The sequence below is a fragment of the Ciona intestinalis genome, unplaced genomic scaffold, assembly GCF_000224145.3.
Source record: "Ciona intestinalis unplaced genomic scaffold, KH HT000542.1, whole genome shotgun sequence".
Taxonomy (NCBI): Eukaryota; Metazoa; Chordata; class Ascidiacea; order Phlebobranchia; family Cionidae; genus Ciona; species Ciona intestinalis.
Window position 1 is genome coordinate 729 of NW_004190863.1, and position 14,022 is coordinate 14,750.

At 36.0% G+C, this 14,022-nt stretch overlaps 1 protein-coding gene across 3 annotated transcripts; it reads right to left on the bottom strand.

Annotated features, from left to right (window-relative positions):
- Positions 1–3,655: 3,655 nt before the first annotated feature.
- On the bottom strand, positions 3,656–9,795 carry LOC101242547 (protein unc-93 homolog A-like). Of its 3 annotated transcripts, none has more exons than XM_018816697.2 (9): positions 9,468–9,795; positions 9,049–9,204; positions 8,227–8,373; positions 7,364–7,542; positions 6,531–6,877; positions 5,703–5,862; positions 4,832–5,066; positions 4,309–4,476; positions 3,656–3,755 (listed from the first exon to the last, which is right to left on the bottom strand). In XM_018816697.2, the coding sequence occupies exons 2-9, from the start codon at positions 9,158–9,160 to the stop codon at positions 3,718–3,720; spliced, it is 1,386 nt and encodes a 461-aa protein (XP_018672242.1). In that variant the 5' UTR covers positions 9,161–9,204; positions 9,468–9,795; the 3' UTR covers positions 3,656–3,717. The 3 variants fall into 3 exon arrangements, with proteins under 3 accessions (XP_018672242.1, XP_009859019.1, XP_018672243.1); XM_009860717.3 differs by having other exon boundaries at positions 9,049–9,187; positions 9,468–9,794; XM_018816698.2 differs by lacking the exons at positions 9,049–9,204; positions 9,468–9,795 and adding an exon at positions 7,795–7,997 and having other exon boundaries at positions 8,227–8,366.
- Positions 9,796–14,022: the final 4,227 nt, after the last annotated feature.

A 14,022-nucleotide genomic window follows, 5' to 3' on the forward strand; every position in this document is an offset into this window, starting at 1 on the left:
CCTGATTGTGTTTCAAACAATTATAACAACGGCCTATATGGGAGTCGCGAGGATACGGTTTTACAATTGTTTGAATATGTTTTGTTTTCTACCAAATGGAACAAGAAAAAAGAATGGATAGTTGTCACATCTTCCCAGTCAACAAAGTGAGCGGTCGGTTTGTTTTACTTGTGAGTGTGAGTAAATGGGTGGGTGTATCTTAGTTATTCTCGCATGGCGGGCAACGGCAATCGTTATAACAACGGGTGTTATGTTTCATACCTCGTACCTGCTTACAAGTTACCACGTCAGCCCCCTAACGTGCATGGCGCCGTAGCACAGTTGGTTAGCGCGCCTGCTTCGAACACAGAGGTACTGAATTCATGGCCCGTCCCTGCTACCATAGTGGGCGGATGTGTCCTTGGGCAAGACACTTAACGGCAATTGATCCAACCCAGTGGTCACTAATGGGTTGTCCAAATTATAAGCCACTCATAAAAAAATTCACAAAAATAAATAATCACCCACTAAGTAACTGATACTTGGTAACTCGTGTGTTATACCGTTTGTCATTTTCAAGTTACATTCATTTATCCATTTCATTCATACGGGAAAGGACGAGAGACCTTTAGCACATAATATACAGTAGGGTGGGGGTAGATGGGACACCTTTTACGTTTATTTTCTCGCCCCGTTTAGTAGTAAACAAAGAACTTTCAAGAAATTATAAAACTATATGCCCATGACTTCTATTGACCGTTCGTAATTGTTTAAAATACGATCAGGATATTTAGATATTATGTGCTAAAGGTGTCCCATCTTTCCCCACCCTCCTATATATCTAAACAGCCTGAAAATCTTTCAAACAATTATCAACAGTAGCCTATATGGAAGTCGTGATTTCTATTTGATCATAAATGTTGGTAAATTACATAAACTAGTAAGCTAATCTAAACTAAGTTTGTTAGAAGTACTGACTTATTCTAGACTACGTATACCCTACTGCCTACTCAATAAAGTTCTGCTAGCTTTTATTCGAAAACTAAAACCAACGTGTAAACGTCGTTTCTGTACCGTTTTCAACAAAGAGTCATTATAAAAGCGGACCGAAGTCGTGATATAGTGTAGGGTGGGGGAGACGGGACACCTTTAGTAAATAATATCGAAATATTCTGATCGTGTTTCAAACTTTTAACAACGGTCTGTGGGAGTCGTGAGAAAGTGGTTTCATAAATCTTTGAACAGTTTTTGTTTACTACCAATTGGACGAGAAAATAGATTGGAAAGGTGTCTCATCTTTCCCCCCACCCTCCTATATATTTGTTCTGGCAGTTGAATTTGTACCGTACACTATTGCTCGTAGGTATTTTTGCATTGCAGTAAGATGTTCAATGCTCACTGAATCATATTAAAACTCCCGAAATTTTGTATTTTCGAGTTTGAACCATCAATTCAGTATCGAAGTTTAATAAAATAGACGGAAATAATTTGTACGCAGTTTAATTTTGTCTAATAAAACTAGCTATATAAACACGAGGAAAATAGTCAGGTGTCAATATGGCTTTAATTAGGAAAAAACAAATGGGTGTAATTTTAAAAGACACAAATAAATTGCCAGGAAAATATTGATCTGGAGTAAATTTTTTTTGTCCGGTCCCGCGGTTAAGTGGTTACCGCGCCTGCTGCCTGTAACCTGCGGCATTCGTATTTACTACTGCTGCTGTTATAACAGACTGTATATTGACTTCGCTGTGTACTCTTAGCCTAAGCAGACTCTTTGGACAGGTTCAGACTGCTTTATCAAATGGCAGGTATTTAATCTTTTAAACTTTTATTATCACGACCAACGACTATAACTCGCACAGTGTAAGTCGATAATGACTCCCACAACAAGTGAGAAAACAAACTCAATATAGTTAGCACTGAAAAGTGAATAAATGTAACTTACTTTTTCCTCGTGTGGCCGGAAAACGACAGTTATTATCACAAGGGTGATATATATACCCGTGCCATCTTACGAGGGAAGATGGGACACCTTTTCATTCTATTTTCTCATCCCAGTTTAATATCTCTTTGTATGTTCTTTGTTTACTACTAAACCGTATCCTCACGACTTCCTTAGACCGTTGTTAATTGTTTAAAACACGATCATGATATTTGGATATTATGTGTTAAAGGTGTCCCATCTTCCCCCATCCTACTATATGTTACTTTGTCTGTGGCTATTTTTTTGATTTTTTTTATGTATGGCTGATAATTTGGACAACCCATTAGTGACCACTGGGTTGGAGCAATTGCCCTTAAACTTGCCTAAGTACACATACGCTCACAATTGTAGCAGCGACGAGCCATGAACCCATTACCTATTGGTTACAGGCAGGCGCGCTAACCACTTTGCCACGGCGCCGGTGTCAACCCAGATTTCTGCGACACCGGGACTAATGCTTACCAGAGATATATATTTTACAATAGAGGTTTCACGGGTAGCTATGTGACCCTTCATATAATTGAGGTTTCGTGGGTTTACTTTGAGTTAAAACACTTGAATATTCGTGTTTATAGCGGGCCAAACAGTGTCGTGGTAATAAAGTGAAAAAAAATTATATTCACTATTGCGTTACCGCAGGAAATCCCGCATAAGCCAAAGGTAACTGGTTCAAGGTTCGCCGCTGCTACCAGCAGCATTGTGGGCGTATGTGCCATTGGGCAAGACACTTAAGGTCAACCGCTTCCAACCCAGTGGTCATTAATGACTTGTAAACTAATCACCCACAAAGTATCATACCAAAACATTATTTCTATCTTTTTTATCAATAAGCGTGTCTTAACAACCGTTGTTTTACCGTTACTACCCGTCTTTTCGCTTTTCATCATTTATCTTGCTCTTCGTTATCGTGACTGAAGAGACGAAATAAATTTCATTCATTCATTCATACGTGGTAACTCGTAAGCTGGCACGAGGTGTATGAAACAGGACACCCGTGTTATAACGACTGTCTTTTCCGGCCGCGCGAGAATAAATAAGTTACATTAATTCATTTCCTATTTATAAAAAAGACAAAAAATACTGCTGTAAATCAAAGCTATTCATTTTTAAAATTAACAATACATAAAATTAAGAATCATATTACAGGGTAATGATTTGTTATAAAAGCTTGACAAAAAACATGTAATTCCTGAGTCGCGTCAAAAACAAACTACATAACGCCATCAACGAAACTAGGACATACACGAAACAGTTTGTGTAAATGGGCCAGTGTGTGAATAGGCCAATACGTTTTAAAACACAGTTTCACATACACTGCAAGAAATGTGACAATTCTTTATAGAAACCGTGTAAGAGACAAATAATAATCTCTTTTATGGAACTTGCAATTATTAAAATTGAAACTTTAAAAATTATAAGCTGAACAGTAGGGTGGAGAAAGATGGGACACCTTTAGCAAAGAATATTTAAATATCCTGATCATGTTTTAAACAATTAACAACGGTCTATGGGAGTTGTGAGGATACGGTTTTATAATTCTAAAAAAAAAATTGTTTACTGCAAAATTGGACAAGAAAATAGAATGAGAAGGTGTCCCGGCTTCCCCCACCCTATTATACTAGTATTCCTAACACAATAATCATGTTTTGGATGCATTATTTTGATTTTCGATGAGATAAACAAAAGTAATGCACTAGTATATTATTTCCTTCCAATTCCTAGAATGAAATAAAAGCAGCTTGATTTATGTTTTATTTCGAACCCTTGTAGTATAGAAGTTGGGATGCATCTGACAAAAAAGTAAAGAAATTACGTTTTAATGTACATACATAAAAAATAAATATAAATAGTCAGTCTATTGTGCAATTCTTTAAGCTGTTGGTGTAACATATTATGTTTTATTTGTTGCATAAAAATTGGGCTGAAATATTAAAATATGTGGACTTACAAATTACAATTATACAGGCTTATTCAATTATTCAACTAGAAGCAACAATCTAGTATTCTGTTACTTCTGCTATCATGCATAATGTAAATATTTATTTAGCGGCCTATCTGGTATAAAAGGAGTGTATTTTGGATGTTTCGACTGTCCAATCAACAAGAAAAAAAAATCACGTTTCATAATTTATATCAAACTGATATCATGGTAAAGTGGTTATTGTGCCTGCCTCTAACCCAGAGTAAAATACATGGTAACTAGTAGGCTGGCACGAGGTATATGAACAGCAGTGTTATAACGACTGTCGCTTTCCAGCCACGCTGACGCGAGGATAAAGCAAGTTTTTACTCAGTTGAGCCGCTAAAAGATTAAGAATATCTAGAACCAGTATTTGACTTACAGTATCCAACTAATCCAACCACCAGCACACCCAACTGAATGTAAATTTTGCTGTGAACACAAAGTGAGGTACTGATTGCAAATTGGAAAGTATAACCGACATTTATCACAACGTTCCATAAGTTGCAAGCAATAATTGTTTGCTTCGGAAAGTATTCGCCATACATTGCTGCAAAATAAAATTAATTTGTAAAAAAATATTTTGTTAATTTGGAAAAATCAGTTTAAGAATGTTAACAGACGCAGTAAAATGTCTAGCTAGTTAGGGCCTGCTGTAATAACACAAGTACATACCACATGTTAATTTAAACAATCGACATTTACATCATTACATGTGCTTACTACTTTATTTACCGGAATAATTTTAACACTAAAAAACAATGACAGTTTTAAAGTCGCAATCCACGCTTTAATAATAAATAACAAAAAATTAAAGGAAAAAACAATTTTTATTTAAACACCCCCCGATTTTTTTTTCAGTTGTGCATGTGCTGAAAAAACATAAATAAAAAAACTGTACGAACCCATTATTAAAGGTTGCCAAACTCCATCTGAAGCACCTAGACAAAAGAACAGAAAGTACACAAGCCATTGGTTGTGTTCATTTGGTAGCTCAAGCAGACATAGTACATAGCAAACCACATCAATCAGAAACGCAACAAGAAATAGAATGTTCCTTCCAATTTTAGCAACCAACTTCCCAGTGATAACTGCAGAGAAAGCATCTGCTGCACCAAATATCATACTACACAAACTGACCTGGTAAAATAGAACAAAATTTTTATTTATATATTTGAAAGCGATAGCAAAATCGTTTTATTTTAAAAACAAAAAAAAGGAAATCAACAGCAAAACGACAGTTGTTAAAACACGCTATGAATAAAAATGTGGCAAAAAGCGTCGGTTAAAAAGTCTGTTGCACCTAAAACAAAAGTTAATAAACAACCTATTTTTGCCCCAACCAGCAGATATAAAATTACAAGTTACCGTTCTAACATTTGCCAGTTTAACTTCAGATTCTGATAGTGTCCACTGTCCAAAGTTTTAACTAAAAAAACGGCTATCAAAATCTCTTTTTGTTCTCTTATCTTTATTTGTATACCCCAACAAGCAGGTATAAAATTACTAATTAATAATTTATAACACAATCAAATAAAAAAAAAAAACATTTGATGTCATAAAACTTGTTTTGTTTTTTCCAAGCAGGTATTAAATTACTAATTAATATATTATAATATTAAATAAAAAGACCATTTGATGTTTTCTCACTTTTCTGTTATCTCAAACTGTTTTTGTTATCTCCCTTTATTAACCCAACAAATATTATAATACTGATCAATTAAATTATACCATATGATGATTGTCCCCACTTTTCCTACTGTGAATTCAACTTACTTTATCCAAACCAAAGAAACACGAGGCGTATGCTCTTGTCAACTCGGTCATGATGAAAGCCAATGTCATGCCATTGTAAATTGTAAGAAGAGAAATTAAGATGTGTTTTGGGTGTACGCATAACTTCAATGTTGTTATTACTGATGTTTTCAGTTTGACACTAAATTAGGTATTATTATGTAAGACCAGAATAGTTAATCTGTGCAGTGATTATTTTAAGCTAAATGACTAAATGAATGTAACATATAGAACTGTGGCTGTGAGGAAAGATGGGACACTTTTGGCACAATAATATCCAAATATTCTGATCATGTTTTAAACAATTAACAACAATCTATGGGAGTCGCGAAGATACGTTTTTATAATTCTTTGAATATTCCTCGTTTACTACCAAATGTGACGAGAAAATAAAATGAAAGGTGTCCCATCTTACCCTACTGTACCATAGAGAGGCGGGAAAACAACAGTCGTTATGACACGGGTGTTCTATTTCATACACCTCTTCCTTACTTATGAGTAACCACCTATGTAACTTTGTGGGCGATTAATTTTTTTTTTTTTTTTTAGTTTTATGTATGGCTGACAATTTAGACAACCCATTAGTGACCCCGTACACAATTGTACAAGCTTTTACACCATGATTTAAAAACTAATCTAGCAAAATCTAGTTACCTACAAGCAGTCCAGTTGTACAAACAGATATAATGTAACTTCTAAATTGGCACATGAAACAAGACACCGTGTTATAACAGCTGTTTTTCTGCCACAGGATAAATATGCTACATTCTCATTCATTCACTCATACACAAAACATACAGCCTACACTACCTGTTGTTGGAAATTTCCATTTCTTCATTTTCGTTTAAGTTAACTACTTGTATGAGCGTATCATTGTTTGCTTTATCAGGCTGGGAAGGTTTTAGATCTTTCGGCAAATACAATGCATGTAGGATGATGGCTACCAATTGTATAAATGCAAAAGTCCCAATTGCAATGTAGAGAAACATGCTTTGAGTAGGGGTGTACTGGCTTAAATTTTGTTCTGTGGCATTGGGAAGTTGACAATCATTTATTCCGCATAACTTAAAGTCAACAGCGTGCTCTGCTGTAACATTACTGGGGTGAACGGAGCGGTCAATATGAAAAATTAGAAATCCAATTGCATTTCCACTGATCTGAAAACAATGTCCGAATTTAAGTTTTTAAAAAAGGCCAGAATATTGCTTTTAAAAATCTAGTGTTGGTATAAAACAGCATATCCCAGCTCCGTGGCAAACTGGTTACCTGCCTCTAACCCAGAGGTTATGTGTTCAAGGCTTGTCGCTGCCAACATGGTGGAAGTATGTGTCCTTGGGCAAGACACTTAAAGGCAATTGGTCCAACCCAGTGGTCACTAAACTAATGGGTTGTCTAAACTCTAAATTACCGGTCATTCATAAAAAAGCAAAAGGTTTATGACTTTATGGACACCAGTGTTATAAATAAATATAGGTTTACCATGTAATTAATAAAATTGAATGAAACAGAGCATATAACGTTAGTATAACCTACTTTGGTCCTAAACATAACTATAAGAGTATTATGGGAAATAGAATACTTAATAAAACAAAGTGCCACCAGTCCACCACACCTGCATCAATAAATCAATAATCCATACTTACCATAGAGGCTTCGACTGCAGCAAAGAAATACCCCATGTAATGATTTGCATATTCTTCATTGGTTTTTGAACCTTTCGTAAAATGCTTTTTAGCGTAGTGAAATGTGAATAGAGGCATCACTGTCCACGCTAAGGCTTCACTTAAACCTTGAACAAACCCACCAACCAAAATATTGTAAGCTGGAAATTTAAAATATTATGAACATTTTTACAGCCTGGTAAAAAATCATTGGTGGTTTACACTGAATAAAGTAAAATATCATGCAGCCTGTAAATTCTGGTTTTTTGAAGGACACCTAACAACACATTAAAATCTGTTTTAGGCTTAAAACTAGGGTGCTGAAATATATCTTGTCACACTAATTTCAAAATTTGGGAGAACATGGCAACCTAGGCACACTACTTTATGTTCAGAAATTATGCATAACTCACATAGGTGTAAGGTGCCATGGCTCAGTGGTTTAGGCGCCGGCATCGAAAACCAAAGTGTTCTCCGTTTGATGCTAGACGGCGATACTAATACTGTTCGGTGTATGTGTACTTGGGCAAGACACTTAATGGACATTGCTCCAACCCAGCGGTCACTAATGAGTTGTCCAAGTTATAAGCTTTTCAAAGCAAAAATCATATACAAGCTGAAAAGTGTGGTAACTCGTAAGCACACAAGGATAAAAATGGTGTGAAAAATACAAGTCTGACTGCAATGCGGTGTCGCGATCGCATAAAATACATAAATGGGCTTTACACCGGTCGCATAAAATACATAAATGGGCTTTACCACTGTTGGGGTAATGGGCCAAATCCGGCCAAAATCCCGGAACCTTGATAAGAACCTTACCTACAAAGAGTAAAAAAAAAACTTACATGGGTATGCATTTGAAATAACAAACAACATATAACCAAACTCAGATATTATGAACAACTTTTTGCAGCCGACTCTTTCAATTAAGCTTGGTACAATTAATGCCGCCACCAATGATGTTCCATACCCAATCGCTAATGCAGTAACACCTGTATTTTTACAATTAAGGTAAATTTTTAAACACTAGTGAGGCATAACTAAAACTAATCAGATAATCTAAAAATATTTAAACAAAAGGATTAGACACGATATACTTTTAAAACGACAGTTGTTAAAACATGCTTTAAAACATATTAACATTTAATTGGAAGAAAAAAAGCGTGGTCGCTACACCTGGCAGACAGACGAGCCATTTATGTTCCCAAGTTGATGTTCTAATGTAAACAAAAGCCCCGATAACGCCGACAAGGTTTTTTAAAGAGTATGCGGGGCAGGAATTTATTTTGGTGCAACAAGCTAACTGAATGGTTTGAATGTTTACTGAATAACACAGTGCACACAATTAGGGGAAGGCTTTCATAATGTCAGTTTAATTAGTGCATGGCCGCAATGTCCCCTATGTTTGCTAAAGGTTGTGGTTTTAACATCTGTGGTTTTAACACCTACAAGCCCGTGACCAATAGTTATTTAAAAATACATAAAAGAAAGGAAAAAAACCCTCCTAAAAATAATCACCCACAAAGTAGCATAGTTGGTAACTCGTAAGCGGGCACAAGGTGTATTAACCCCTGTGTTATAATGACTGCCGTTTTCTGGCCATGTGAGAATAAGGTATCGTATGTTACAATTAGTTTAACTTTACTAAACAACTTTTTAGTTTTTACCCATTCCTTCTTCTACATTGATACTTGACATAACTGACATGATTCCAGACAAAGATGTGAAAGTAAGAAACACTCCAAAGTTGTATATTGAAAACATTTTCTTGAAAGCCATTTCTTTTATTCAAGTTACTCCAGGACCCTATTCGAATATTTGTACTAATTTGGGATTAAAACAGCTACTGTAAACCATACATGCCTTTCTGGAAGCTATTTACTTTCTAAATGACTGTAAACAAGCTATGCCGACAGCTTGGTAATAAAATTTAAACAAAAAGAAAGTATGCATAAATCGTTTCATTGCTGCATTAGTCACAACATGCAGTTTCCGTATTATCCTGAGTTGTTGTTGTTCCATACGAAATATAAAACGAATAAAAACGTAAAACTATGTAAATATATTTACTTATTTTGTTATTTACCTATTATATGTAGTTCGATGCAGCTAACCGGCGTTTTGCTTCAATACAAACGGTCTAGGAAACACGCACCCGTACCAGCATGAATCACTTTAGCAAACACGACATGTCAACGACTTGTCAACGACATTGGTGCGCAATTTCCTTCCGAAACGCAACTGCGAATAAGATTCGGATTCTATTTCGATCAGCGCTTCTGTCTTCCACTGCGGTAAACGGTCATTTTAAACTTGTATTGGATACTTGGGCCCCTGCCCCTCTTTCTAAACAAGCGTGTGGCCAACGTCGGACGGACACTGCGCTGACCACACGTGCGTGTCCATAAGGTGGCAACATTTAAAGATGACCACTATCTTTTAACGGTGTTTGGACAAAACATATTCACGTAATAGTATTATTATTTACATCCCGATGTTTTTAGGTTTCGTAATATAGGTTCTTAATACATATAAGCCAAAAGGTCGACTGGCGTCATCTGGCGGTTTATATACTCGTCGCATTTGAGCAGCAGTACAACGCAAAAAGATTAAATGGAAAGTTTAAAATTTTCAAGTCACGACAAAATAACGAACATTTAATTATGGTGGAAACTGTGTAGTTCCAAAATACACCGAACAGCTGAAAACAAACTTATTTGAGTGGGCGCAGTTACTTTTGGTAACAGTATAGGCTATAAAGTACTTGATAAAACAACAGAAATGTGGGAATAAACAACTTATAGTGGAGTGGGGGGACGGGACACTTTTAGCACATAATATCCTAATATTTTGATTGTGTTTTTTAATAATAAACGACGGTACGGATTTAGAATTCTCTAAATGTTCCTTGTTTATTACCAAATGAGGCTAGAAAATGGAATGAAAATGTGTCCCATCTTATCCATTCTATTGTATAACATGCTGCTCTTTCGTTTTTATTTTCCTTTTTACACTCAAGACTCATCTATACACATTTCATAAATATAAAGGCTACACCAACTTTGGGCTACACTGCTTTTGTACTACTAGTCAGGCGTGGGTAAACAAGTCGAACCTTTTTTCGGACGAGTCAACAATCCTTATCTACGTTTTATGGTCGCACTAAGCACGATAGTTTAATGTAGAGCAGCACATGAGGTACCTAAGTCAGCAGCTTGTGGCAATGATATATTAGTTTCCCCACATGAATGCTTATAGGAAAGTTATTGAGTACAGTTTCAATATATATATAGTAGGGTGAGTAAAGAAAACACACACATATACTATCCAAATATCGTGATCGTGCTTCAAACTATTACCAACGGTCTATGGAAGCCGTGAGGATACGGTTTTATAATTCTATAAATGTTTATTACTACCAAATAGGACGAGAAAATAGAATTTAAAAATGTCTCATCTTCCCCCACCCTACTATATATATTTCTAGTTACCAAAGTTTTGTCACTAAAATAAAATATATTTAAGCAGGTCATGCTTATTCATAATACAACCGATGATTTGGCGTTTTCTATTAAAGATGAATAGGCCTATATGTTTATAGACGGTATAGCCCAGGTTTTAATTGATGCATGCAATAACAATCTTTGTCCCGGAACATCTAGGCAGAAATATTTCAGGCGTGAATTGTTGGTAACTACAGAATGTTTAAAGCTTGTGTTGTGTATACGAATCATAAAGAACCTAGATACTTTACTTCCCTATGATACAAATACGGTTTAGCAGGACCGGCTCCCATTCAGAAGAGCTTTGACTATGACGCGTGTCGGCTCAAATTTTAGCAATTGTCCAGTATATACAGGTCTATATATATAAGAGGTCGAGCTGTTAGTGTTAAGCAATACGTTGTACTTCAGTAACTGACTTAATACTTTGCATGTGTTATACAAATGCGTAAATACTTTCAGTGTTAGGCCGCGCTATTTGAAACAATGAGTTGATTTATGTTTGCTGGATATAGCATAGGCATTTCTCGTTTGTGTGACAATGTTTAAAAAACAACACGCAGTAGTGATTCTCATTCTTGCATTTATTTTGTGGTCTTATGCTTTGTACGCCAAGTATAATAAAGCCGTCATCGTAGAAATTAAAGGGGGGGCTGGTACGTATTTTACTAAGAAGATACAGAATCAATCTGTACGAAAAACACCCATACTCCACCATGCAAAGCAAAAATGCGACAATCTGCTTGAAAATATCGTCAAAGGTAAATGGGTCGTACGGAACAAAACTCTGGAAGGGGAAATTGATAATGTGTACAAGCGCTATTGGCTAGAACGGGGAATTCAAAGTAAATGGACCCGAGAGGATGGGAAATGTGGCTATGACAAGTAAGTAGAGTCAAGTAAAGGTATAAGTGTGTTTGTGGATATTATAGTAGGATGGGGGAAGATGGGACACCTTTTTATTCGATTTTCTTGTTTCATTTGGTAGTATTTTCACGATTCCCAATTGTTTAAAATACGGTCAAAATATTTGAATAATATGTGCTAAAAGTGTCCCGTCTTCCCCCACCCTACTATATACAGGTAAACCGTAACGTATTTTATATGCTTAGTTACCAGGATAAAATCAATGGATCAACGTGGCCAAAAGTGGGAAGCTGGTGTGACAGACATGGTGATGAGCCGTGTTGTGATAATTACATGGACGGTGCCTGTCGAACAGCCAACCAAGATACATGCAACTGTCCTAAGTAGGTTTATAGTACATAATAATAGACTATATGCTAGCCTACATATGATACAGTATATAGGCCTGCAGATCCATATGCGTAATTCATAACCATCTATTTGCAAACCTGACTGTATAATCTGAAACAGGACTGTATATAATCTGAATGACTGTTTAGAATATATAGCAAATTATTACCGATCTTTTTCATATAATAGTACTGTAGTATAAAAGATGAGACACCTTTGGCATGTAATATCCAAACATCCTGATCGTGTTTTAAAAAATTAACATTGGTCTGTGGAAGGATACGGTTATATATTTCTTTGAATTTTACTACCAACGGGGACAAGAGAATAGTATGAAAAGGTTTCCCCTTTTTTTCACCCTTTACTGTATAAATATAATTTTGATTAATAACATAGTTATTATACACTTCCGCGCGCAAGTTGGTCCAAACTAATATGTTTCTCAGGTGCATTGACACTCGAAAATACGTAGTTGCCGAAGCAGCAACCTGGAAAAGTACCGGTCTTTGCAACTGGACCAATTTCATTGGCGATACAGCTTGCGATACAATAGAAAATTCCCAATTTAACAAAATCCAGTTTGTTGGAGATTCGTTTATGCGGAATATGTTCATTGGATTGATGATGCTGCTATCAAATGACCCAAACCAAGGCGCCTGGAGTATTTATACAACAGCAGAGCAAAAAGAAAGATGCCACGGGGTTGAGTTTTTCTTTTGGGATAACTGCAGGGGTATAATAGCTGATGTTAACCAGCTTCCCCATTACACAAAATTATGCAGATATCGTACTCCGAAATTTTCACTCTCGATAGAAGAAGAACATCGAATTAAAGAGTCGGGAAAGTTGCTAGGCTTGGTAAGGAATCAGCTCGGCAAAAGCGGTACACTGTTTGTGATTGGGGTCGGTCTACACATGGGTCTTAATCCAACACTAACGATAGAAAGCTATCTGTCGCCGGCGGTTGAAGTTATAGAACAACATTACAGTAATTCAAATGCAACTAAATGGCCGAAGCTGGTCTTCGTGCACCCAATGCCAGCTAACCTTTTAAAACCAACTCAGAACGCTCGTTCTCAGGGCAACGATATTTTGAACGAATTCTGTGCCGAGTTAAACAAGTATTGTAAAGAACACGGGATACACGTGATGGATTTTCGTAAAGTAGCTCAATTTACGCAAAGTTTTGACGGTTCTCATTACGGACTATCTGTGAACTTAATGAAAAACCAAATCCTTCTTAATTTTATTTCTTCCTTCAGACGTTGAATGTCCTACCAAGGTGATCCTAGAATACAGATATTATAGCGACCGTTTTCGATGCCTTCTACTGGTGGTCGAATGGGTTGTTTTTTAGCCATACATAAAAAGATTATTAGCCATACATAAAAAGAAAAATTCCCCCAAAAAGAATCACCTACGAAGTAACATACTTGGTAACTCGTAAGCGGACACGAGGTGTATGAACACCCGTGCTCTTTCACTAAGAAAGTTTTTCATAAAGATGTAATTGTGTTCCCCAACCTAATTAGGGAAACTTAGAGAATTTATCTTGATAAGGTGAAAGTTTACCCCTCTAGCGTATTGTTTTCTAATCCCAGCAAGTTATTGCAACAACAAAACGACGTGCAGCTCGAAGAAAATTAACGTTTTCAGTCCACGATGCAAATGAAAGTTAATTTTATCAAGACAGTGCGACGCTCATGCATTTACCTTTTTAATGAAGTCGTAATATACGTGACCTTTTATTATAGCTCTGCTCTCTTTTTTAAATTTATTTGCAGATTTAAAACTTATTTGCAGATTTAAAAGATTTCTTCAACAAAATAGTTTGTTTACAAATATCTTTTGGCTGTAACTAAGTTAAACTTAAAACACAAG